Raw genomic sequence first — 27,052 nt, 5'->3', positions numbered from 1 at the left:
AGTTAAAAGAAACTATATATATATGTATATATATATATATATATATAACACTGCAAACACTAAATCCCAGAACGTAGTTTGCTGGACTTGTGCGTCTTGTGTGAAAAACAAACCAGATAAAATATAGACATTGGTTGTTATCTTTTTAAGTAATTTTAAAATAAATTTGAAATATTAGATAAAAATGTTGCCTTAGAAATCAAAAGAAATAAGTATTATGTGAAGTACTAAAATTACAAAACTGAATTATAGCTTTACAAAAAAAATAGATTTAGCTTTAATATTTTTAAATATTTTATTGAATATAAAAAAACTGATAATAACACAAAAGCGTGCTAAAATATACTCTTAAAACGACAAAAAATGTATTTAAATATGATGTATTTCCAAATATTTTACATTCAATAACGTATATATACAGTTTACTATAGTGTACTAGTACTCAAAATAGAGAAAATACTATAAAACTGATTAAATCTGATAACACCAAAAGCATCTTCAAATGTACTCTAAAATTTGACCTATATATATATATATATATATATATATATATATATATATATATATATATATATATATATATATATATATACACACACACACACACACATACACCTAGTTAAGCCTTCAAATGTCACTTTAAGCTGTATAGAAGTGTCTTGAATAATATCTAGTCAAATAATATTTACTGTCATCATGGCAAAGATAAAATAAATCAGTTATTAGAAATGAGTTACTAAAACTATTATGTTTAGAAATGTGTTGAAGAAATCTTCTCTCTGTTAAACAGGAATTGGGAAAAAATAAAAATAAATGGGGGCTAATAATTCTGAATTCAATAATATATACATATACACACATTTCTTGATTAAACAAAGTGTATTTTAGTTATTTTTTATATTTATCATTATTAATATTATTATTATCATTATATATTTACACCATAAAGTGAAAGATTGCAGATTTCTCTTTGACATAATAATGTATGTACACCTGAACTTACCGTATCCCGTACATGCAGTGGACATAGTTGAAGAGAGCCCTACGCAGCATACTAGTATCCACACCCTCATGACTGGCCATGTTATAATACGTCAAATCACAGGCCGTTCTGAACTTATCATCCAGCAGGTGCCCGATGTCAGAGTACAACCGGTTAACCAAAGAGAAACCGTGATCCTCCCACGAGTAGTCCTACAGAACCAACAAAAGAACAGTCAATCATTCATTCTTAATGTGGTACTGAAAATAATACTGGATGCCTGAAGGTGTTCGTCGTCGTACTTGTGCTTTAAATGTCGGTGGATTGTCTTCTCCGTGTCGTGCAAAATCTTGATATCCAAACGATGGGTCGTCTACAAACCGAGCCACGGGCGAAGGAGGAACCACTTCCTCATCAAACCCTGGAAATGCAAATCACACTGTTTTAAGTGCAAAGACTAACGATTACTGTATCATTTATTCTTTTTAAGAATTTCTACTGATGATAAATAGAAAATAACGTCATAAAGAACAATAAACGTCAATACAAGATTTAACAGAACATATATTTCAGAGTTTTCATGGTAATTCATGCCTTTAAATCCCCACTTAGTCATCACTGTAATGAACAGCAAAGGGAAAAGGGAGGGTTTGGGGGTCGGACATAGCAAAAAAAATCTATAAACTAACAGTGAAGTGTTGTAATTTTTTTTTTAGATTAAGATTTTAGCCTCTTTTTCACTGTGTAGTATGCTCACTTAGTTGGGGTTTGCTCTGGCTTGGTTTGTATGACAGTGAATCCGCTTGTTAAGTGTGACATCACGCAAAGCAGTTTCCAGATCCAAGCGCTCAATTAAACTGTATGTATAACTGGTGAGACTCATTAAATGATGGTAATAATAAACGTTTACAAAGCGCTGTAATATTTTCGAAAATCACGATTGCAATATATATGTCTATATCTTATATCCTCTGGCCAGAAAGTGAATCATTTTTTTTATAAATCGTTATAGTTTTGGTATTTGTGATGCAGCAAGTACAGAGATTGTCGTTTACACCATGATTTTATATGCAATTCACTTTAATGTGTGATATGAATAAAAAGTGACCATAAACTAATATTTTCGAATTCAAATGAGTGGCGGCCTGGACCCGGAAACAGTTTTTTTATACGTCACCAACACGTCACCACTAAACAAGCGGATTGTCAGTTTAGTATTGCTGAAAGTGGGTGGGTTTATTACTGTAACTCCCACCGTATTGCTCTAACATCAGTGATCAGCATTGTGTATACATCACGTTTTGGTAATAGGGACGAGGTACTTAAACAGTACTTGGTAGAAAAACCTCCAAAAGTGAACTGTACCAAACCAAATCGTAGCATGAAAAAAAAAAGCTGTTAGAAGTTTCAGCTTTTATTTGCATGTTTTCTGGAATTTCCACATTTTGGTTCCAACAGTGAAATGAATGCCTTAAAATGGCATCAGATCTCAACTCTAAGTAAATTGAAAGTAATTTTGGTGCAGTTTTTGTAGTGATAGTGTCTCAGTCTACAAAAAAATCTAATATTTTTTACGAGTGATCCTAAAAAAAAATCCAACACATTTTTTAATGGCTGTAAATTTTGACATTTCTAGCTTTCATATTGCAGAAAAATCTACTTGCCTAACGTATGTATGTTCAAAAATTCTTGAGTCAAGGTAAGAACAAATAACAAATATCTTTGAGACAGAGAGCACATCCAAATGATTTTTAACTGTTTATGTTCATTTAACCAACTTTATTTTAAAAATATCCTTAGGTCAAGTTGACATAATCCGACAGATTTTTTCATTCTGGAGCAGTAACGCATGAAAGACACTGGCTTTCAGACAGACAGACCTCTGTATTTCATCCTGACCAGTGGTGTAAAATAACGTGTGTATGATAAATGTGTATGATTTTTCAGTACTCTTCCCACCACTGATTCTGACAACAACACATGAAAAACAAAGTTAGATATAAACAATCTTAGTGTTGTAATACCTGCAGACACCACCAGGAGACTCTCTTTCTTCTCTTTCTCGAAGCGAGTGAACATCTCCTCCTCTGACGCATCATCATCCTCTCTCTCCTCCAGCAGTCGCTTCATTCGCTCCATCAGAGCTTCCAACTCACTCTATAATGCACAAGAATGGAGTTTAACAAATCTGATGCTACTCCTATGCAATAAAAATAAGTATACATATGTACACAAGCCCGAAATGATTCATACCCCAGGCTTAAAGTTCCTTTTATTCAACCAGCAATTTTTTTTTTTTTTTTTACCGGAAACGACACCGAATTCTCCCACAAGATAATGAGACGACATACAAGAGGCATCATTGTGGAAAGAGATATTTGTCAGCTTTTAATTACACTTTAAGTCAGAATTTGCCAAGGGTATGAATTATTTTGGGCTTGACAGTGTGTGTGTGTGTGTTTGTGTGTTTGTGTGTGTGTGTGTGTGTGTGTGTATATATATAAATATATATATATATATATATATATATATATATATATATATATATATATATATATATATATATATATATATATATATGCTGTAGTAGAGAAACATGAATTATGGGCTGTATAGCAACCTCAAAAACAAAATACTGAAATACCATAAATGTAATTTTGGCAAAAATGTTAGTGATCATTTTGTGTATGACTTGTTTTTGCCTTCTGCTGAAACATGATCTGAACATGTCTTCATGGAATGCAGAGAGAGAAACAACACATGGACACTTTTGTAACGTTGTCGTACCCCAGTGTTCGGGTTCCCGTTGGCTTGGTTGCTGTTTGTTAGGTGGCAGGTGCATAAACCCTTCATGACTGGAGGGCAAAGGTCACCTGTGACCCCGTTGACTTCTGTGACCTCAGGGTCAGGGTTGACACCGCTGCCAAACACAAAACTAGCCAGGGCGTGGAAGTGAGCCAACAGTACGACCGCGTGAACCAGCTCTGCCAGAGACCAGCTGTGTTCTCCAGTCTTCACAAGAGCCTGAAAAACAGAGTCAGATGAGGACATTTAGGTTGCAATCTTATGGCTCATTTACACTGAACAGTAAATTACGGTATGTAGTACAGTACGATAGTGTTGTCAAATACATAGAGGTTGGACATGACATTTTAAAAACTTTTTCTCTAACATTTGTGTTTGGTCTAGAAAAGAGGTTTGTTAAGGCGCATTGTTGGTGGATTGCTATTTTAAGGAACTGAAATAGACTGCGCAATTGAAAGCAGGTCTAAATTCCAGCGCAGAACCTGTTTGTTGTGTGCCTTAACCTCATACACGTCGCTTAATGCACACAGGATGTACAGCAATACGCAATTGTCTTTACAAAAGGATCAAAATATTACAAAAATTATTATTTTCTCAATCAATGTAAAAACCACTACCTCCATGCCTTCTTCATTTTAAGGGGCTTTTTTTTATTTTATTCATGACAATTTGCTTTTGTATAATGTTATTTTTATAAGCAGTTTTATTTATTATAAGCATATTTATATTTTTTTAAATAAAAACAAGTTTAGATTTGTCCACCTGTTGGGTTTTGAAGATGTATGCGTCACAATATGGGGCAGTAGAATAGGACGTGTGTTTGGATATAACTCAGTTTTTTGACCACACTTCATTATTATTGTTCATTTATTAATTTGCTGGAAATTAAAACTGAATTTAGAAATAGTTTTGAAACAAAAAATTAAATATAACAGTTGATGGACATCTTCAGTGAAGTGCGTACAACACCGATTCCCTATCTACCAAAGTAAAGGAGTACAGAGAAAGTAAAGAGGCCAAATTGAGGAGGCACATTCTTTATCCTCGTGCTGCAGATGGTTTGTTTAACTGTTTTCTTGCTAGTGAAGCGTTCAGTTTCTGCACTTACAAAGTCCGCCCATGTAAATAGCAAATCCACTATGGTGCGACGCAACTGACTTTTAAAGGGAATGGGAGATGAGACTCTGATTGGTTTAATGGGCATTATACTCAATATACACCCATAACTCATTAAGAGAATAAGCACAACCCTGTTAGACTGTGGTGCAGAGCATATTTTTCCATCCTTAAAGTAGCAAAAGTAGACTCTGACTCGCCCTTAATGCTTTTGCGCACTGCACTTTAGATTCTGCGCCTAGATCGTTAAAATAGAGCCCTAAAAATGAGACCTTAATAATACAATGGCAACCATGCTGAAACAAACTCAAATGTCTTCTTGTGATAAACAGTCAAATGCCAAGAACTTGTTTACTCTGTGTTCATTAGTTTTTTTTTTCTATTTAATGTACAGTTCACAACAGTATTTGCCCTTCTGTGAATTCTTTTTTAAATATTTCCCAAATGTTTTTGAACAGAGCAATAATTTTTTCACAGTAATTACTATAATATTTTTTCTTCTGGAGAAAGTCTTTTGTTTTATTTTGGGTGGAATAAAGAAGAATAAAAGTTTTAAGTTTTTAAAAAACATTTTATGGTCAATATTATTAGCCCCCTTAAGCAATATTTGTTTTCGATTGTCTACAGAACAAACCATTGTTATACAATGACTTGCCTAATTACTCGCCTAATTAACCTAATTAACCTAGTTAAGCCTTTAAATGTCACTTTAAGCTGAATACTAGTATCTTGAAGAATATCTAGTCAAATATTATTTACTGTCATCATGGCAAAGTTAAAATAAATCAGTTATTAGAGATGAGTTATTAAAACTATTATGTTTAGAAAAGTGCTGGAAAAGATTTCTATTAAACAGAAACTGGGGGAAAAAAATATACTGGGGGCTAATAACTCAAGAAGGCTAATAATTCTGACTCCAACTAATGGGTTTACTTGTATATGTTGCTTGGTGATGAGCCAGGGTCTGTGCGCGAGGATCTTATTAATCTCGTTGAGGTTGCGAAGCCGTTGCGGGCAGAACTCCAGACCTCTCAGCCAATCAGAACAGACTCCAATCTGCTCAAACTCTTGCACATGGTGACATACTAGCGTGGAGCACTGATGCCTTGCTGCAGCCTGGAAGACATGGAAAAAAAAAACAAATCCTTCATGCAACTATACCAACAGTTTCACAAAGTGTCCATTTAAAGTGTTTCTATGTGCGTTTGTACCATTATTGCGATATAATGCCTGTAGTGGAGTGGAAGAGGGCCGTCCATCCTCAAGAGGTAATAGTGGCAGCGCAGGAAGGCTTGCAGGTAATGCGGATGGAGGCCCATCACTTGTGTCAGGTTGTCCATGCGGCCGCTGAACTCTTCATCCAAGAGCATCACTGTGGAATCACTCAAAGGCATTGCTCCTATGATCTGGATTCGGGGAGTGCAGACAATAATATTAGTTTTTTCCCTACTATTGTATTAGGGCAACATCCCATGCCTGCAATGTCACCCCACACCTTTTATTTTAACATTACTTTCTTTATATACACTGTAAAAAATGCAGGGTCCCACACAATTCCTTCATTTCTTAATTTTCCTTCGGCTTAGTCCCCTATTTATCAGGGGTCGCCACAGCGGAATGAACCACCAACTGTTCCAGCATATGTTTCACGCAGTGGATGCCCTTTTAGCCGCACCCAGTAGTGGGAAACACCTATACACTCTCACATTCACCCACGCACTTATACACTACTCATAATTTAGCTCATCCAATTCACCTATAGCGCATGTTTTTGGACTGTGGGGGACACATGGAAAACATGCAAACTCCACACAGAAATGCCAACTCGCCCAGCCAGGACTCGAACCAGCAACCTTCTTGCTGTGAGGCGACAGTGCTTACCGCTGTGCCACCCTGCCGTATTGTTCAATATCAAATATAAATTTGTAATAAGCGCTCCAGTATTCTATTATAAAATAAGAGATATGCATTATACTAGTCAACTGGATTTAGCTTTTTCATTTTTCGTAATGCGAGAAGGCACCACCGTGTGATGTTATGAATTTAAGCCAAGAAACATTTGAACTCTGGTTCAGGTTCATCTTAATTCAGCAAAGTGAGGACAGATGCTATAATTCAATTTACAATCCAAATACACTTTCTTAGATCTCCCGGCAAGCTTAACTCGAATTCGGTGAAAATCATCTTCTGAACCGGCTGAACTCAAAACAAAAATGAAATGCACAACAGCTGACAAGAGAAAAAAACGGTTACAGTATATTTGCTGGGTGAACTTGAATTGAGGGAGAATGTGAGTGGGAAAAATTAAGAAATTTCCATAAAAAAAAAACACACTATACAGATACTTTAAGATTTATTTAACCTACTTGATGTTGAAAGACTATATATTATAGTAGTTTAGGATGCACTACCATTCACATTTGGGATCAGTAAGATCAAAATAATCAGAACAATTAAAAAATATATATATAAATATAAATAAAGTTTTCAATATAATAATTAGGTCTGTCACAATAATCAATATATCGACATATCGCACAACGCATGGACATGACCTCAATCATTTTTGGTGATGCAATAAACAGTTGAAGTTTTTTTTATATTTGCCAAATGATGTTTAACAGAGCAAGGAAATTTTCACAGTATGTCTGATAATATTTTTTTCTTCTGGAGAAAATCTTATTTCTTTTATTTCCGCTAGAATAAAAGCAGTAGCAGATATCGCAGCCTGTTGATGCTTTTTACCTTGCACTTTTTTGTTAACATTTATTATTATTTATTTAGGGTATGTGTTTTCACATTCTGATTCCAATGCCTAATTATTAAATTGTTAAACTGACTATAATTAAATAAAATATTCCTAAGAATGAAATATTATGTATTCTTTTTGTACTTGCATTATGATTTTATATTGTCATTTTGGCATTATATAATGAGTGGCATAAAATGGTCCTAAAATGACATATAATTTATCGCAATATATTTTGGTGTAATATATCATACATCAAAAAATAGATATTGAGACAGGCTTAATAATAATAAAAAAATGCTTTTTGAGCACCAAATAAGCATGTTAGAAAGACTGATGATCGCATGATACTGAAAAATTAATTAGTGATGCTGAAAATTCCAAATTTGCCAAAAAAGGAATAATAGATTTTTTTGTTATATTTTTTATTAAATTAATTTAAAATTATATTCATTGTAATAGCTCTAATATTACTGATTTACACCATATTTTTGATCAAATAAATTTTTCTTTGCAAGCTTATCATCAAGATAAGATAATACAATGGCTGCATCCGAAATCGCATACTTCCATACTATATAGTATGCTGCAAACAGCATGCAAGCTGAGTAGTATGTCTGAATGCGAGAAGTACATGGATGACCTACTACTTCCGGCGAGATTCTGAAGATTCATAATGCACTGCGAGAGAATTCATGAATGGGAGTGAAGCGACGCAACTGACCCGGGTACATCACGTGATGATAACAAAATGGCGCATGTAATATGTCCGAGTTCCATGGTTGTTGCTAGATTAGATATGGATGCAGCATGGAAGTTAACAAAACATTTTTATATTATTTAATAAATTTCCCATTAAATTAATTGTGTTTTATTAATGTCTACCCCCACCCCAACTTTAAACCCAGCCATCACAGTAACGTAAATACAGTAGTTGTATCGAGTAATATTTATGTTACCTAAATTACCCAATAAATTTTATTTTTTAACGTCTACCCCTACCCTAACTCTAAACTCAACTGTCACAGCACTGTAAAAATATTAATTGTTGTCATACAGTGTCATAAAAAATGCTGCTGTATTCATGTGCATATCGTACTTCCGGCCAGCCGTGTATCCTATCTAGACTTTACCAAGTTCCATTCATGCTACTTGCATTCATTCTGTATAGAACATACTTTTCTAACAGCCTAGTAATACGCTTAAATTCAAATGCAGTATCTACTGAGTTGTAGGCAATTTCGGATGCAGCGAATTACAAATGTTCATGCTACAATCATTGAAGAGATATTAAAATTTTTTTGCATTACCTCGTTTTCTGGAATAAATGAGCTTGGTCCTGTTGATATGTGTCTTGACATTTTTTCCTGAGGGAAAGAAACAAAACAATATTGTGAATATATACTCACGACATGATTCAATTTGTTACATTTTAAATTTGATAAAACATTTATTTACTGAAGTGTATGCAGTAAAACATTATCAAGCAGTGCCTTAACCAATAGTGAGAGCTTAGAGATGGGACTATCGAGTAACAAGAGAATCCTTGATTCATCATGGTGACATTTAAAACCACCAAAAGGACTTTTATTATTTTAATTTCTTAATCCAACTGACAGAATGTGCAAGTTCAGACTCTATGGGGTACATGCCGAAGTATGCTAATAGGACTTTTGATTTGCCAGTAACTTGGGTTATTAACTCCAGGTGAACTGTATGCGGCATGCCAATGCAAAATTGGCGTGTTTAAGGTCTGTTTTCTTTAAAAATCAGCAAACTCCACTGGCTGGGTGATATCTAATATAACGTGGTTCTCAGATTGTACAAGAATCACTGCATTAAATTACATTTTTTACTTAAGGATAAAATACTTTAGAATAAAAAGATATATTATTAATGAATAATTTGTTGATACTATGAAAATTTTATATTCATAAATGTCAATTTTTCTAGACTAGTAGTATTTAAAGAAGATTTTGTGATATATTTAGAGACATTAAGAGAGATGAAAAGTCAAAAAGCAAGATATTTCATATTTTAGGAACTTCAACTCTCCTGCTACATTATTTGATTAATATTGATAATGAATCAATATTAGTGTATCAAATACGAAAACTGATGTTTTTTACAGCATAAACTCTGCTACTACATTTTTTTATTAATTTTGATATTGTTTATTTTATTTGTAAATTTTTGTTAATTTATTTATTTATTTATGAAGTTTCGGGTATAAGGCGCTGTAGTTTTATTAAAAGGTGTATGCTGAGCACACATCTTGGAAGGAATGCTAATAAGCTTAGGGTCATCTCCAGTCGAGAAAACATGGAGTGACATGGTGTGATGTGCTCGCATTATCATTATTACTGACACCTTACAAATGTTGATTTACCCTAAAGTTTGATTTAATTGTTTAGCGTTTACACTTTACCATCGTGCACACTTTGTAACATTTTATTTATCAAAAGGAAGACTTCAACACTAATGTTTATCTTATTTTAAGATAAAGACACACACACACACACACACACACACACACACACACACACACACACATATATATATATATATATATATATATATATATATATATATATATATATATATATATATATTTTTTTTTTTTTTTTTTTTTTTTTTTTTTTTTGACTGGTGAATCTATTTGCCTTAGTAATGTTGGTAAATTAAAAATAAAGGAGTAAACGTCCTAATATTTTAAGAATTTAAAAAAATATTTAATAATTTTCGATATCAAATGATATAACATTGTATCGTGATAATTATTATTTGTTTTTAAACAAAAACCTTGTAATAAACTGCAAGTAATTTTTTTTTTGTTAATACTTATTTTTTATATAGGTGTATTATTTCTTATACATTAGGCCTATATTATTTCAAACTACTAAAATGTCAATAACAGTCACTTAGTTAAACTGTTGAGTTGAATTTTCAACATCAAAAGTCAAGTGGAAAACACTTGTGAATCAAATACGAAAATGGATGTTTTTTACAGCATAAACTCTGCTGCTTCATTATTTGATTAACTTTGATATTGTTTATTTTATTTGTTAATTTTTGTTATTTTATTTCTTTATACAAGTTGTATTTTTATTATTAATGAGGATGGAAAGACTGTGAATGTACAACGACTGTTATCTCAGTCTATTTGTAATTTTTAAAAGAGCTTACTTCTGCCCAGCAACTGTGGCTCAACCAATGGCGCTATTCTGAAGGCGGAGCTATAATGATTACTCACCCAGTGGAGGGAAGGTGAAACGCGTTTGAAAGCAGGCATTATTTTAGTTACACTAATACCTCAGAAATTGCTCCCCAAACAAAAAGCTAAGGAAATTTCTTAGATAATACAGTAATAGTATCAAAGTATGTTTAATGTATGTGTTTTAAACACTTATTTGTGGCAATTTTGTGTCTCCCTGTTGAGGTTTGTTTTGAATGTCCCTCACAGACTTTTCTTTCTGCTGCAGTGAAAGGTAAGAAGTCCCATGTAAACCCTGTTTGTGTTTTGTGTGTGTGTGTGTGTGTGTGTGTGTGTGCGTGCGTGCGTGCGTGCGTGCGGTGTGTTTGTGTGTATGTGTTTGTTCCAATGACTGTAAAAAATATGGACGACGCGACAGCCCTTTTTCCCATTGAATGCCTTGAAGGCAAAACGCCTGATTGACGGGCACAAACTGTCGCAAAAGACTGCTGAAATTGGAGCCAGACATGCGCAGAAGGATTGTCTGATGGAGCCAGAGGAGGAGCCGCGAAAATGAGCAGAGTCGAGCTTCCAATCAAACGCTTTATGTAAAATCAACTACGCCCCCCGAACTTCTCAGCATGCGTTTGCGGTCATATCAACACAAATGGATGTAATAACGTTAACAAATATGAGGGTTTTATATATTCAATCGCGCCAGCTCCAGGCCGCAGCGCATAACTTACTCGCAGCGTCGCGGGCTGATTCCGGCTCGCATGCGGCAGCGCCTGCTCGCTCGGCCGCCGCATCTGGCTCGATTGACTCGGGCTGGAATTGGGTAGTGAGTCCAGGCATCCGGAGTAGGTCCAGCAGAGGTAACATTAGTCAGTCTGAGCTCTAAGGGCCTACTCACACTATGCCATCCGTACCGTGCCCAGGCCCGTTTCCCGGATCGTTTGAGAAGTGTGAGTGCGTTGAATCGGGCTCAAGCACGGTTCACTTGGCCGGCCCTGGCCCGGTTGGAAGAGGTGTGCCTGAGCGCGGTACACTTGGGCTTTGGCGCGGTACGCTTGTGTGTGAGCGCGAAACGCGCCAAAGCCCGAAACCGAAAGCGAGACGTGACTTTTAAGGGACTTTTTGATATGGATTTATTAATCATTCTTACTGTTCAGTGATCGCAAACTGCCGTAGTTTATTAAAGACGAGAACTCCTCACAGCACGCCAGCTGCGCGCCTTCAGCAGATCTCCTCATTCCTGCAGCACGAGAGCTTAATGATTGTTTATGAGCGCCAAAAGTGGCGGATCTGTTCGGTAAAATATCTGACTGTGTGTCCCCGCATCCCTAAGGACTGTTTGGCGAAATATTTGACTGCATGTCACTGCATAACAAACGACTGAAAGGATATAACTAGAGAAATCTTCACTGTGCTGCTAAATGAGAGCGTATGGCAAGCCGTTTTAACATTTAAACCTTGTTCTGACTATCCATAAATATATTTACAGATATAATTATATATTTTGACAAGTCATTATTATAATTCGACTTGTCAGAATGACAATTAGAGATATCTGCAATTACAATTGTACTAGTACGAAATCAGATTGGAGATATCTGCAAATATATTATGACTAGTCATATTCCTCCATTGACTTCCATAGAAAAATATTTGCAGATATCTCTAACTGAGTTTTGACTCGTCAAAAATCCAATTCAAGATATCTACAACTGTAATTCGACTATTAGTAAATTAATTAGAGATATCTTCAAATATATTTGTAAATATCTCTAAATATTACGAATTAAAGACATCTCCAAATGTATGACTAGTAAAAACTCAGTTAGAGATATCTCTAATTACAATTGTGCCGAGTCAAAACTCATTTAGATATCTGCAAATATTTTTCAATGGAAGTCAATGGAGGAATATGACTAGTCATAATATATTTGCAGATATCTCCAATCTGATTTCGTACTAGTACATTTGCAATTGTAGATATCTCTAATTGTTATTCTGACTAGTCGAATTATAATTATGACTAGTCAAAATATAATTAGAGATATCTCTAAATATATTTATGGAGTCAGAACAAAGATTTAAATGCTAAAAAGGCTTGCCATAGAGAGCGCTTCTGAACAGCGCAGCAGCGATGACGTAAGCGTGCCGTGGCCCGGTATGGTGTGAGCGCGGGCCGTCGGGGGAGACGGGAGGGGGGACAAGCGTGCTTTGGCCCGGTTCGAGGCAACTGTACCTAGTGTGAGTACGGCCTAAGAGATAAGTCTCCGGCAGGCGAGAATCTAGCCGGAACTGTGTTTTGCTATCTGGGTGGCTAGGCGTGTATCAGCAAACTAATAAAGCCCGAAAAAAGCCCTGAACTTAGCAAATAAACAGTGTTCCACCAGGATCATGTATGTCAGAAACTGTTTACTGCTGAACTCATTTTGTCATGGTAAAATAACACAGAAATCGAATAATAACATTTCAGTCTACTTCAGTCTCCTGCCGAAGCGCAGACGCCGCGCTTTGAGAAACTGTCAATCACAGCTGTCAATCACGATGACACGCCCAGCATTAAATTACTGCTAAAAACAAACTGTTTACAAAAATGAAGATCTGCACCTATTTCAGCACAATAACCAGTGCCTTAATCGACCAGAACTATCTTTCGGGACATTTTATTGCAAGTGTAATATTTTTTTTATTTGGGCTCAAGTCTCCTTCATTAACACGGAGGAGGCGGGCTTTATGACTTGTACTGCAGCCAGCCCCCAGGGGGCGATCTAACGGCCGAAACCTTCACTCAAACGTAGGCTTGCGGCACACTTGGTTTGTTCACTACACTGACAGATAGCCAAGGGTATAAGGGTCACTTCAGTTCAGTGGCCTGAGACCTGGAGACACCACCAAACCATTTTCCCTGTCATTCTCACCCTCCCTTTTCAATTTATCTATCTTTCCTTCCTTCTCTTCATGGTTTGGGTTTGTTCAGGATATCCCTCCGCCACCCCCCAGCCACCACAAATACACAAACCGAGTTGTATTTGCGGTCAGAAGTGTTTTGCCTTCACTCCTGAGCCCTTGATGGAAACCAGCGCTGTTTATAAAACACTAACCTCCAAGTACTAAGCAGTAAATCTGGTACCAAATATGTTTGCACAGTCAAGTTGGTTGTTTTTTTTCATGAATGCACAAAAAAACAGAGCAAAGGTTGAGCGTCTAAAAGATAAGGAAAGTTTTGTGGCTTTGCTGGTTTCTTACTGTACGTCTGCACTTTTGAACAAGGCTCTACATATAAAAGAGAGTAAATAGACTGCTCATAAACGGAGGACAAGCGACAAAGAGAGAGGTCAAAGGAGGAATAAAATACAGAAAGGCTTTTGAAAAGAGAGGCCTCCAGTGCTAACCAACTCGACTGAAACACATTCAGTGTGTGTGTACAATAGTGTTGTTCGGGTTAACTAAGGAGGAGATGTTTATACAGCAAAGTTTTCAACTAAAACAGTAAACTTTGATGCATTCAGACTTTTATTTACATAATAGTGGTGGTTTTGGGAACTGAAAATGACCACGAGTTTTAGTGTTACGCATTTTTGAAAACAATACGATTATAGTCTCCATGAAGCATCAAAAAAAGAGAAAACTGTGATGTCATGCATGTTATGGCCAAATACAGCGCTGTATGTACACACAGGTGTCTAGTGCGTCTTTCATAGATGTTGACCAATTTAGCATCGTACGATGTCTAAAGTGAAACATCGCGATGGACGATGCCATCGTCGTCGTAGGCAGGGGGTGGGGGTGGTTGTTAAATATCAATTAATTCATAACGAATGAATTCATTGTAGCCTACCCTTTTCACTACCTGACCCACATGGTCTTTGCTTTACCCACAACCAAATCATAAATAAATAAAGTTACAAACAAATGACCAGTCATTACTTTTTTCCGCAGGACTCTGGCATGAATAAGCACAGTGATCTGTGTCGTTCTAATGGCTTTTTCCACAACTGGTGGAGATGAAAGTTCGGTTGGAGTTTACTGTAGTGCATACATTTTCATTGTTTTCACTGCAAAATCCTTACTGTGTGCGCAGATTTAGGAGACATTTATGCAGATTGCATCTTTGCACCTAAAAACGCCAAACGCAGCTCTCAGGAACAAATTAAAACAGTTGTTATGTGAACTTGCTGAAGTTAAAAAAGCCCGCAATGCTTGCCCCGCCTTTGTGCTCTTCTTATTGGCTCACTGCCCTGGAACTGAACGTGAATGATTGGTTAATATCAGCTGTCAATATCTCAGCCCATGCCTTCTGCCTTCAGATGACAGAAGCTATAGCTGTAGTTGTATACAATCGAGAAAAAAAAGTGAAGCGCTGAAGACGAGAGATTGAAAATAACACTGATAGATTTACCAGTTACTATTAATGGCACATATTATAAGTGATCATGTGCTGAATTTTAATCCACCATTTGCACTTTTCCAAGAGTGGATAAAAGACTTCCAGTGTTTCAAGTCCGCTATGAAAATGACTAAAGCCATTCACTGTAAAGTCTGTGGGAAGTCTTGCTGGTAACAGTGTTTGCCACTGAATCTACACATTTTAAGCGGGAGAGGTGCTGTATAATCCTTCATTTAATTCTCACGTTGCTGTCAGCCATGCAAGCGGCAGCTATATGTAACATTTAACACAGCTCATGAAAAGACCGTTATGGCTATTAAGGTGACATGCAAATAATAAGTTATACATCACAGATTGTAAAAGACTGAATCATATGGACTTGAAGGAAACTATGTTGGTGTTTATGCTTATAATACAGTACCTTTTGCGGGCGGGTTGGGGTGGGGGGCTAATGGGATAGTAACCTGTACTTTAAAAACGACTGTATAAGAAGAATGTATTAATTGTATGTGATGCCTCTGGTGATCTGTTTGTTCTGTTATGTTAAAACGAATAAAAAAAAAAAACAAAAGTAAAAAAGAAAAATAATAAGTTATATATCAATATAAATGTGGGCCGGGGCGATGGGTCGCGATGCCGGCTCAGCATCGTAAAGTTTGTCGGCCATCGGTGATGGACGATGGCATCGTCTATCGGCACAACCCTAGAGCATACACTGTAAAAATATTCATTAATGGTTAGTTTTCTGTATTTTGTGATTCTTGTTTTTATGTTAACCTATTTATTCATGCTTTTGAATGGCATTATGAGACCTTGATAATTCTTCCAACAACTTTTAACATTGAAAACGTTTGAAAAAGTGACTTTTATTAACATTTTTAATAGTTTAAAGCATGGCTGGGCATTGGGCGGTATGAAGTTTCGGTTTAAGGCGCTGTAGTTTTATTAAAATGTGTATACTAAGCACACGTCTTGGAAGAAATGCCATAAGCTTAGGGTCATTTCCTAATTTAGCTGTGGTAAAATAAATAGAAAACACTTGTGAAACACTAAATACAAAAACTGATGTTTTTTATACAGCATAGGCTATATTAAAGTCCTTTAAGGAAAGTCAAAAGTCATCAAAGTCATTTCACTCGGCGACTATTTTTGAAATACCTCTTGGGCATTCTGTCTGAATGGGGAAACATTGAATTCTCTAAAACTAACAGCCAAGCTTACGATTACACTACATATTTAGAATGACCAATAAAATTAAACAACCGTCAGGTTTAGTTTCTAAACGTTTGAATCAAACAAATCAGCATTTTTTTCAGGTTGCCTGAGTTAATGCGCATGAGCACTCAAAAAGAGCTAGATCACGACATTAACCTTGTTTGTGGCCATTTTACACATTACCATCCTCTGAATAATGCTTGGTCAGATCGCACTGCTCTTCTGAAGTAATTCAAAACTTGGTCTTGATGGTGAATCTCCTTCAGAAATTACTCTTTGTTTACAGGTTTGTGGGCGTTTGAATGGTTGCTGCTGTCATGTGATGGGACTGCACCTCGCGTTTGTTTCATACAGATTATTGGACAGAACTTTTTTTTTCAAGTGTAGTTGTTTCAATACAAAGTACAAATTTCAAGCTTTAAGTAGATATATTTCTTATGTCTGTGAAGCAAGTATTCGCTGAGAATCCAGTTGGTTTGTTGACCACCAAACTATTATAAAAGCACATATCTGCTGCAAGCCCTACCCTTGAGAATCGTCAGTCTATATCGATCGATGACTGGCTCCTGTACTAGTAGGCGGGGCTTCATTCACCATATTGACTGTTACACTTTTCCCCATTACAAACTATACAAGTGACACGTCTTGTGTATTCGACAGTCTAATAATATAATAGTCTAATAATATAGTATGCATGCATAACTTTTAAGCCCTTTCCACATATCTATGTAAACATGTCTCTCTTTGATAGCATTTTTATCAGCATGCAAAAACTATATTATAGATCTTATGTGTAAAAATGCAAAGGGAAATCTTTGTAGAAATTAGTATATAATGTAATTGATTCCTAATTTAATAAATCATTATCTTCTGAAATATAAATATTTAATTTCTTAAATATCACTTTGATCAATTAAATGCTGACCCAAAAGTTTTAAAGCATATATTTTTATATTCATAGTATATTTAACAAAATTACATGTTAAAAAAAATATGTACAAACCCAATTTATTTTTTTGAATATACAGTTTTTAACCCCTAAATTCGAGCCAGCATTTGGGTAAACAAAACCACCGTTTCTTTTATTTTTATGTACTGTAAATCATAAGAAGCCTTTACCTCATTCCCATTACATAATAATCAAACTCAAACACATGACGTGAGGGAGAACAGATATGGATAAGACAGAGGGAAAAACCACACCACAGACTAATTGAAATGTGTGCACAAAGTGTGTGTTTGCAGTGAAGCTGCACTGATTGGCCATTCCGGAAACATTGACACGGCTCTGTGACCACTGTGACCTGCACCTTGAGAACGCATCACCGCTCTTAGCCAATAATAACACAGCACACTATCAGCACTGATAAAGCCTGAGACTGTCATTCTGAGGCACCACAGTAACCGTGCTGTAGTCATGACTGCAGTACCAGCGGCCATGAAGAGATTGAAAAATCATCAACGTATGTATATACAGCTGAAGTCAGAATTTTTAGCCCCCCTGTATATTTTTTCCCCAATTTCTGTTTAAGGGAGAAAAGATTTTGTTTTAACATTTTTACACATAATAGTTTTAATAACTCATTTCTAATAACTGATTTCTTATCTTTGCCATGATGACAGTAAATAATATTTTACTAGATATTTTTCAAGATACTAGTATTCAGCTTAAAGTGACATTTAAAGGCTTGGTTAATTAGGCAAGTCGGTAATAAAAAAAAATAATATTGCTTAAGGGGGGTAATAATATTGAACATAACACCTCCTAAACTCTGCGTACCCGGTACCGAGTCCGTGACATTATTTACTTCCACAGTCTTTACAATTTTAAAGGTTTAAAGTGGCTTGGTTCTGTCATTACTTGGAATATAATAACTTTTGCATAATCACAAAAGAGAGATTTTTCTTTTTCCTATGAACACTGACATGTGCAGGAACCAACAAAATTAATTACCGCAACCTAGATCACGCAGAACCTAAAAGGTACACTTTTAACTTGAGTTTATAAAAAAAAAAAGCGCCTCTTTTTGGAGAAGTTTATTATAACACTGACAACATAAACAATTATTGTAATCCCTTTAACAGTGTTTAATAAAAATTCAAAGAGTTTTCTTTAAAATGATACCAAACTTTTGCATTTACACCTCTGCATGTTTGGGTTGGCAAAATCCAGGCAGAAAGCCCAAAATAGCACATGACTTCATTAAAATGGTTTAAAAAAAAATAAAAAATGCCTTTATTCTAGCCGAAATTAAACAAATAAGACTTTCTCCAAAAGAAAAAATATATTATCGGAAATTCTGTGATAAACTCCTTGCTCTGTTAAACATTATTTGGGGAATATTTGAAAAATAAATAAATTCACAGTAGGACAAATAAATTAACTGTACATTAGAAATATGAAAGAACTGAGATAAAAACTTCAGAAATTTTGATCTTAAATGTATATATTGCGCATGAATTAATTTTTTTCTGTGGATATTAATAGACAAAACAAATGCAAAATATTAAATCTTGTATGATGATAGGGTTTTGAGCAGTAGCGTGATTTATTAATTTAAAAACTTAAATAACTTTGCTTTTACTGGTGTATGATAAAAAACGTGCTAAACATACTATATAATTTTCTACGTGTATTTTTTTTAGCGCAATTTACTAGTGTATTGATATTAAACCATTATAATAGGCTCTGTCATTTAATAATTTTAAATCATCTTTTAAAACTTACTTTTTTAGGGTAGCTTTTATTTGATTTTATCAAATTTTTAGATCTATTACTATTATTATTTTGTTTTTAATAATTTATTTAATTATTATTGTTTCTTTGTATTCATCCTTGTATGTATATTTACACCTGCACATATTATATGTCTGTAAAGTGCCTTGAGATGCAATTTTAAAGGCCCTAAATATAAAAATAGTTTATTCTTATTTTTATTATTGTTGTTCATTCATTCATTTTTTTTTTTAGCCTAGTCCCTTTATTCATTAGGGGTGGCCACAGCGTAATGAGCCACTATCTCATGACTTAACCAGCATATGTTCTTCCAGCCGCAACCCAACACTGGGAAACACCCATACACTCTCACATTCACACACATACACCACGGCCAATTTAGCTTATTCTATTCACCTATAACGCATGCCATTGGACTGTGGGGGATGCCGGAGCACCCGTAGCAAACTCCACACAGAAATGCCAACTGACCCAGCCAGGGCTCGAACCAGCGACCTTTTTGCTGTGAGGAAATCGTGCTACCCACTGCGTATCTACTATATATTTAATGTAGATTAAGTTCATTTCAGATGAACATATTTAATTTTTAGCCTTCATAAACTCTTTTACCCATGATTTAAAGTATCTTAATGTTACTTGTAAAGTAGCATTTACTTTACTTCGTTTACCATTGTAAATATTAAACAGTGTTTAAAAACTATAGAGCTTTATGATCATACTTTACAATTAGGTTTTATTAGTTAATGTATTTACTAACATGAACTAATTATAAACAATGTTTGTACAGCATTTATTAATCAGTTCAACATTTCCTAATGTATTAACATCTAAAGTCATGTTTAAAAATATTAGTTAATGCAATGTGAGTTAACACAAACTAACAGTGAACAACTGTATTTTCATTAACTAACATGAACAACTACAGTAATAAATTGGTTGTTCATGTTAGTAAATGCATTAACTAATACTTCCTTATTGTGTAAAGTGTTTTACCTAGATTGTTCATTTTTGTGAGGGTGTTTCTTATATGGTTGTACAGTACTGTATGTACAGGACAGGTCATTTCATAAAAATCAAGGCTGTGGTTTTAAAACAACCTCAAAACAGCCACTCCTTGATCTTCAGTCTGTTAAGCATGCTCAAATGGACTTTGGAGGTGTCTGAACACAACAGTGCTCTCAGCCCTAGACATGTCAGCTTTATTAAAGGATGCTATTGTTCGAGCTCTTGCCCAGTCAAGCTTTTGATTCGCAAAGTCTGTCCAAGAGTCCTGTTATACTTCCTTTCCTTCAAAGACCTGAGCTCTGCTATCAGCCCAACTCAAGATGAGTTCAGTTTAATTCAAGCTTATTTCTATAGCGCTTTTCACAATAAGTATTGTTTCAAAGCAGCTTTACAAAAGGTGCACATTATTGTATTACAGTCAAATTCGGAAAAGCTAAGATTAATTACCATAACTTTATTAGTCACCAATAATTTTACTAATTACTTAGTAGCTAACAGCTTTTAACAGTTATCATAAGCACAGTTAACCTGCAGTTATGTAATACATATAGGTGATGTCTGTGTACATGTTCAGCGAAGTGTATTTGTTGTACTCAAAGTCTTCCATGGTTTTGCACAAGTGTGTTTGTGTTGTAGAGTCTGATCATGTCGTCTTTGTTCCAGGGTAAAATGAAGGATTGTTTGTGCCATGATAGGAAAGGGAATGGTGAACAAAACCGCACATTAATAGAGTATTTAAGGTCCCGTCTACATGGCAACAGATTTACAAGTCAACACACAAAAGTTGAAGATTTTTTTCATCCTTTTGTCCACACGACACCAGCTTGTGAGGTGAAAAGCAGGGGTAAACTTTTTTTGATTTGGGGCAATCCCAGCAATCCCAGGTATGGGGGCCTAAAACTGAAACTTGAAACATTCTCTTTCTCTATAGATTTTTTTTCTCTGTAGATTCATTTTTCTTTTGTTTTGTTTTTTGTAAATAAGCTGCATGTTAATTATACATTTTAAGTGGAACCTTTATCGCCTTAATGTAAAATTAAATACAATAAATTCACAAATTAAAAGCAAGCTCACAAACATTTAGCCATATTTGTAATTTTAGATTTTAATATTTGCATGTGCATTCCATTGTTCATGGGGACCCCCAAATTTGAAAACAAGTAATAATGTTAAAATCTAAATGGTTATAGACAGATTTTACAACATGATAGAACATTTTAAAGGAGTTATTATTAATATAGACGGCTGCTTACTTCACTTATTGGTTGAGTCCACCCCTGGTGAAAAGTCTAGAAAAAACTGTTCCTTCCATAGCATGAAGATGGCTATTATGACATCACAGTACCCCACTCTGAAAAATGCTGGGATCCACACAATCAGTTTGTGTTGGGGCAACGTGAAGGAATTAAGTTAACTTATCTTTTACAAATTTAAGTGGATTGAACATAAAATAACTTTTGTCCCCGAGAGTTGTCGTTGATGGACGTAGATAATATTTTATCATTATAAATTGTAAAAAGGTTTTTAAAAATAGAGTTCCTCACAGTCAATTTGTGTTAGGACAACATGAAGAAATTAAGTCAGCTCGATTTATGTGGATTGAACATAAAACAATAAAGTCCCCCAAAAAACTCAAAGTAGTTTGAACAAACAACAAACCTAATCTTTTTAGTGTGTACTTGTACACAAGTTTTTATATTACGCTTTCAAAAATGTTGTTTAATAATGCACTAATTTTCACTTTCAAGCATAAAAATCTGAAAATTTAATCAAGACATGTTCCGAATTCTTTTTCAGAGCTTTTTACAGAGAGGATAATTCAAAACTCATCATTTAATTTTTTTTTCATTCAAACTCAATCAAGCTCATTATTAGTAAACAAAATCCATGTGTAAAGTTCTTCACAATGCAGACATAAATAAAACCATGACATTTTATGTATGTAAGAGCTACTAAAGTGAAGAATTATGACTGTTCATTTTGCAAGAAGCAGCAGTATAATACGTAAATTAAAAAATAATTCCTCCATTGTCATCATCATGGAATTCTTCAATAATAAAAGATCTTACATGTGAGGATCTCGACAGTACATCCGGTGGGGTGTAATCTCCCACAACTGGATTCAAATCTAACATTCAAATCTATCTCCATTTTATTAGCAGTGCCCAACATCCTACAACCCCCTTCCCCCATTTCAGAAGCTGTTTCCCTCAGCTATATGTCAAAAAAGTAAAAAAAACAATCGACAATCTCAATTTCTGTTTCCTATATCCTAATCTACAGAGTTCAGAAATTGATAAAGAGTAGAAACAACAACAAAAAAATAGAAATAAAAGTGTGTTATGTTTATTGTAAACGCCAAAAAAACAAACACTTAAAGATTGTAAGAAACAAAGAGTTTTGCCTGTAGTGTCTCATCTTAAACTAATGATAAACAGTTTCTTTAGGACTGAGTTGGAACAAAGAGACTGCTGCATAAATGACTGCATGTGTAAAATATGGAATAGGAGGGACGGGGAGGGAGGTGTGATGTAACGTTCTGGAACACTTGGCCACTAGCAAGTCTCCATCCAGATCCGATCACAGATATGCAGGGTCTCACTGAAGATTAGGATTAAGTTTGATCTCCAGTGAAGAATAGTAATGGGAATTAATGAGAGTGCGGAGGGTTTTTATGAAGGTTTTACTGGAGATCACATTATAGTGTTATATGAATAAAATAAATTATATTGAAAGGCGGGTCTATTGTAGAAAAACCATTTTGTTACTCTGAAAAAAGATTTAAATATCGATATATTTAAAAAGCCAGCACGGTTGCTAGCACTGTCGCCTCACAGTAAGAAGGTCGCTGGTTCGAGTCCTGGCTGGGTCGGTTGCCATTTCTGAGTGGAGTTTGCATGTTCTCCCCGTTTTCACATGGGTTTCATCCTGTGCTCTGAATTGAATTAACTAAATTGGCTGTAGTGTATGAGTGTGTGTGTGAATGTGAGAGTGTATGGGGGTTTCCCAGTACTGGGTTGTGGCTGGAAGAGCATCCGCTGCATAAAAAATACACTTGAATAGTTGACATTACGCTATGGCTATCTTTAATAAACCAGAGACTAAACCGAAGGAAAATTATTTTATTTATTAGACTTACTGGTGTGAAAAACAAAGTAAAAATCATAATAATAATAATTCATAAATGTTACTATTCAAAATGCACAAATCACTTCTCAAATAACTGCCACTCTACAATATTCGGGGTTGTTTTAACGTTGTAAGAATGTCATTTTTAAATTGGATTGAAAAATAACCTAATGTTGGGTTTATTAATATTTGATCTAACGTTGGGGTAATACAACCCAACATTTTTTAGAGTGTGTGATTAGAAAAAAATACACTAAATTGTTCATTAATATATATACATGGAAATAACACTTTCCTCAGTGTGACGTGGATAGGCATGGGACAATAGCATTTTTAAGTTATACCGGAAAAAGTCAAGGTTTTAAAATCACCAAAATTTGCTATACAGTTCCTAAGGTATAAGATTATTTACGTTTTTTTGTTGTTGTTTTTTTAGAACAACAGGCTCTCCAGTTGAAAAGATACCCAAAGATGCTGTTTTAAATTGTAAAGACATCTGTGTTTCAGAAACTAATGAAGACAGCAGAAGTCAGTGATTCATTTTCATTATTTAGCCTGACATGTTTACTCCTCAAAGATATTTAAAATGTTTCTCAAAATAAAATATATTGTGCTCAAAGTGGGGAAAAGTTTTTGTTTTTTACCCAGACATTTAAAAAGAATATATTTTAGAGCAGTAATCACAACACTGTGATACATTGATCTTTTTATACAAGGGTCTTATACCGGCCCATGCCTAGACTTGTATGCCAGATCTTTTTGGCATTTTAAAATCTATTGAAAACATTTTAAATTCAACCTCCATTTCTGACAAATGATCATTACTGCACTTCATTAAACAGCAATTGCACATTCTATATGAAACCAAACTGAAATTAACTACAAAATATATATTTTCATGTAGGGCTGCACAATATATCGAATCATTTCAGTATCGATATCGCGATGTGATCATTCGCAATAGTTACATCGCAGAATATTCAATGATAAGTTGAATTATATTCAATTATTTCACAAGTGTTTTTTTGAGGCCTGTGACTGTATGAGGGTTTTAAAAGCATTCAGGCATAAGAAATCGTACCGTTTGTAATTGTAATAAAAAATGTATAACAATTACTTTTATTGAATTGTTCATACAATAAAGACTATGCAGTATTATTTTTACACTTGATTATTCAATTACTGTATGCTGAATACAGTTAGACTCCTCAAAAATAATAAAAGCTGTTTCATTTATTTGAAACTTTTACTTTATTGAGTATATCTATGCTTGTAGATTGTTTATTATGCTGTATCATGCAGATTCACTCCCCTACAGAATCATCCCGATCCATCTAAAATTGTAATTTTTTGCAAATAGTTATTTAAGTCATGTAGTAAAATTGTATTCATATCACAATTTATATCACAAAATAAGTATTGTGCATCACTATTTTCATGACATTACAGTTCATCGCTTTTTTTGTATATAATACAGCATAGCATTGCCCTTTCTTCCACTCATAAGGATCCCCCCTGTTATTTGATTGCGTCAGAGTCTGTGGTCCTTGACTGATGCCATTAAACTCATAAAAGATTACGCAACACACTGGCAGGACCCACAGCTTTTACTTTTGCTTGAGCAGATGCCCGGTGGCACCGCGACAAAAGAGCCACTGGCGTCCTCACCCAATTAGTACTTTGAGTATTTCTAGCTCTCACGGCTAGATGTTCCCCACAGATCACTGCTTAAACGGCAGAACGTCCCGGCGGCAGGTCACTGTGTGGTAACGGGGCAGTGCGACTCATTGGTCAATTATGTCACGCCAGCGAACACGGCAGCTGGAGGAGCAGGAAGTGTGTCAGGTGCTGAATCAGCAAAACTCTCTTCAGCAGCACCATTTTTATGCACAGCTTCTGTCTTGTCTCAGTCAAAGATATTGAGATACTAAACCAGTTGCACTGTTTTTCTAACAGCCGAATTCCACAGAGGAGGCATTGTTGCTTGTTCTCTGAAGTGTGTGAGAGCAAATAGAAGTAAAAATGAGCTCACACAGGTGCAATGGGATTGCATGATAGTAGTTCAAACTATAAATAAAAAAACAAACTGCCCTTCATTGACTCCCCCACTGAGATTTGACAAGTCCCAGTTTGTTTAGTGGTAGTTTGTTTTCAAAACTTTGTTCTGTGAAAGTGTAAGAAATGAGTCTGCCTCGACCCAACTTCCACTCTAAATGGTGAATTGATGCTCATTTCCCAAAAGGGCTGACTTATGAGAGAAAAGAGAAGTCAACAAGGTCTTGTCTCTGCATTGTTTGAGGTGACTACATCTCAACCAAATGGTAACAATTGTAGAATGGGGATGGGTGTGGTGCACAAAGAACCATCTCATCAATGGTGTTGAAACTGCATTAACATGGAGAGATAGGGAGAACAGCTGGGTCAACAGCCAAGGAGCAACATCATTAACATCTAAAGGCAACATCAAAAACAGTATAAAGGTTTGAGTTTAAGAATGTTCAGGGTTCATTCTGACTCCGGTGAATCCAAGGTACTGCCATGTATTTTGAGACTGCTATGCTGAATAAACATCTTCATTGAGATTTTCTTCGTCATCATCATTTTTTCTTACACTGGCGAGCCATCCAGTGAGGACTTCCAAAACAACAAAGGAAAGAAAGGTAAGAAAAGCAGGTTTTCTTTTTAAATGTTTGTTGTTAGGAATCCCCCTCGTTTAAAAAATCTAGAAAAGAAAATTTAAGACAGAAGAGAATTTGTATTGTTCAGTTTTAGCAGGAGTTCTTAAGTCTATTCTGTACTATTCTGCCAATTTTGTTTAAGATTCTAACTAAACTGAATTAACCCGACGTAGTGTGGTAGCAGAATTGTATTAAATTGTTGTTTCTAAAGTAATTGAAGCAAAGGGCTGAAGTTTAGGTTTCTAAAGTGAATGAAACTGTGCTAAACTGTGTTGATTCTAGTGGCAGAGTTGTATTGGAAATGTTGTTTCTAACGTAATTTCTAAAAATATGTTTCTAGCATAAGTGAAAATGGTTTATAAAGTTTTCATAATTCTTTATAAATTCTAAAGTAACTGAATTGATTTGATGCAGTGTGGTCACAGAAAATATATTTGGTAGGGTGTCTGGAACCGTTAAAGATAATTTTCTTGAGGTTTTGCCTGATGTAATGTAGCAGTGTTTTGTTTTTTAAATTACAACACAAAGGACTGATGCAGATTGGTTTTATCTGATAACATACAGATAAACATTGCTTTGAGAGTAGAATTTGAGGCCTGATGGAGAGTGTCTATGTTCAATAGACACTGAAGTACAGACATAATTTTTTTTGTTATTATTCATTTGCACAGGAGCAGTGAATAATTGTATCAAGTATTAAATAACTTGGTACTGTTCAGTCAGTAAAGAACTAAAATCTATTGAATTACTCAAGTGAACTTAATAAGATTGTGAAAATGGAAGATATGATGGCTAAATACATTGCTAAGCATGGCACAGTTGGAATTTTTGATGGTATAGAGAAAGTCGTAGATAAGCCATATGAATGGGCTATCTCTAAATTTGAAAATTTTTCCAAAATGCCAAAGAACAATAAAGGAAAAATTGCCAATGCACTTCAAGCTGTTCTTGCTTCATACAAGGTAACTAGAAAGAGAGTAGTGGAGTTAGAAGCTGAAAATGAAAGACTCAGTGTTGAGATAAATGCTTCAAAATATTACCAGG

At 35.0% G+C, this 27,052-nt stretch overlaps 3 protein-coding genes and 1 long non-coding RNA gene across 7 annotated transcripts in view; 2 read left to right on the top strand and 2 right to left on the bottom strand.

Annotated features, from left to right (window-relative positions):
* The window catches only part of bloc1s3 (biogenesis of lysosomal organelles complex 1 subunit 3), a 64,638-nt gene that overhangs the window by 21,543 nt on the left and 16,043 nt on the right, over window positions 1-27,052 (top strand). The window contains exon 4 of one of the 2 annotated variants that reach the window (XM_087282967.1): window positions 23,767-24,569. The exons of the other annotated variant lie outside the window; for it this stretch is intronic. The gene's annotated coding sequence lies outside the window, so the exon portion shown is untranslated. Of the gene's footprint in view, window positions 1-23,766; window positions 24,570-27,052 lie in introns of those variants that run through there. 2 annotated transcript variants of the gene reach the window in all.
* The window catches only part of sesn3 (sestrin 3), a 49,766-nt gene that overhangs the window by 12,988 nt on the left and 9,726 nt on the right, over window positions 1-27,052 (bottom strand). For 2 of the 3 annotated variants that reach the window (XR_015508476.1, NM_213519.2), the window contains exons 2-8: window positions 8,963-9,019; window positions 6,115-6,309; window positions 5,837-6,019; window positions 3,770-4,006; window positions 3,007-3,139; window positions 1,285-1,403; window positions 1,004-1,194 (exon numbers count right to left, since the gene is read on the bottom strand). Coding sequence is in view for 2 of the 3 variants with exons in the window: in NM_213519.2 (NP_998684.2) it covers window positions 1,004-1,194; window positions 1,285-1,403; window positions 3,007-3,139; window positions 3,770-4,006; window positions 5,837-6,019; window positions 6,115-6,309; window positions 8,963-9,019 (1,115 nt within the window). In the remaining variant the exon portion in view is untranslated. Of the gene's footprint in view, window positions 1-1,003; window positions 1,195-1,284; window positions 1,404-3,006; window positions 3,140-3,769; window positions 4,007-5,836; window positions 6,020-6,114; window positions 6,350-8,926; window positions 9,020-27,052 lie in introns of all 3 variants that reach the window. The other variant, XM_087282671.1, reaches the window with a different exon arrangement.
* arhgef28b (Rho guanine nucleotide exchange factor 28b) overlaps window positions 10,927-27,052 on the top strand; it is a 66,306-nt gene continuing 50,180 nt past the window's right edge. Inside the window, exon 1 of the mRNA XM_087284428.1 lies at window positions 10,927-11,140. Coding sequence (XP_087140554.1) covers window positions 11,103-11,140 — 38 coding nt within the window. The 5' untranslated portion in view covers window positions 10,927-11,102. The remainder of the gene's footprint in view (window positions 11,141-27,052) is intronic.
* On the bottom strand, window positions 19,222-25,559 carry LOC141377896 (uncharacterized). Its single transcript, XR_015509755.1, has 2 exons — window positions 23,257-25,559; window positions 19,222-19,543 (listed from the first exon to the last, which is right to left on the bottom strand). It is a non-coding gene; the product is annotated as an uncharacterized LOC141377896 (long non-coding RNA).

This window comes from Danio rerio, chromosome 15 (assembly GCF_052040795.2).
Source record: "Danio rerio strain M-AB ecotype USA chromosome 15, GRCz13ab, whole genome shotgun sequence".
Lineage (NCBI taxonomy): Eukaryota > Metazoa > Chordata > Actinopteri > Cypriniformes > Danionidae > Danio > Danio rerio.
This window is presented reverse-complemented; position numbering and strand designations above follow the sequence as displayed.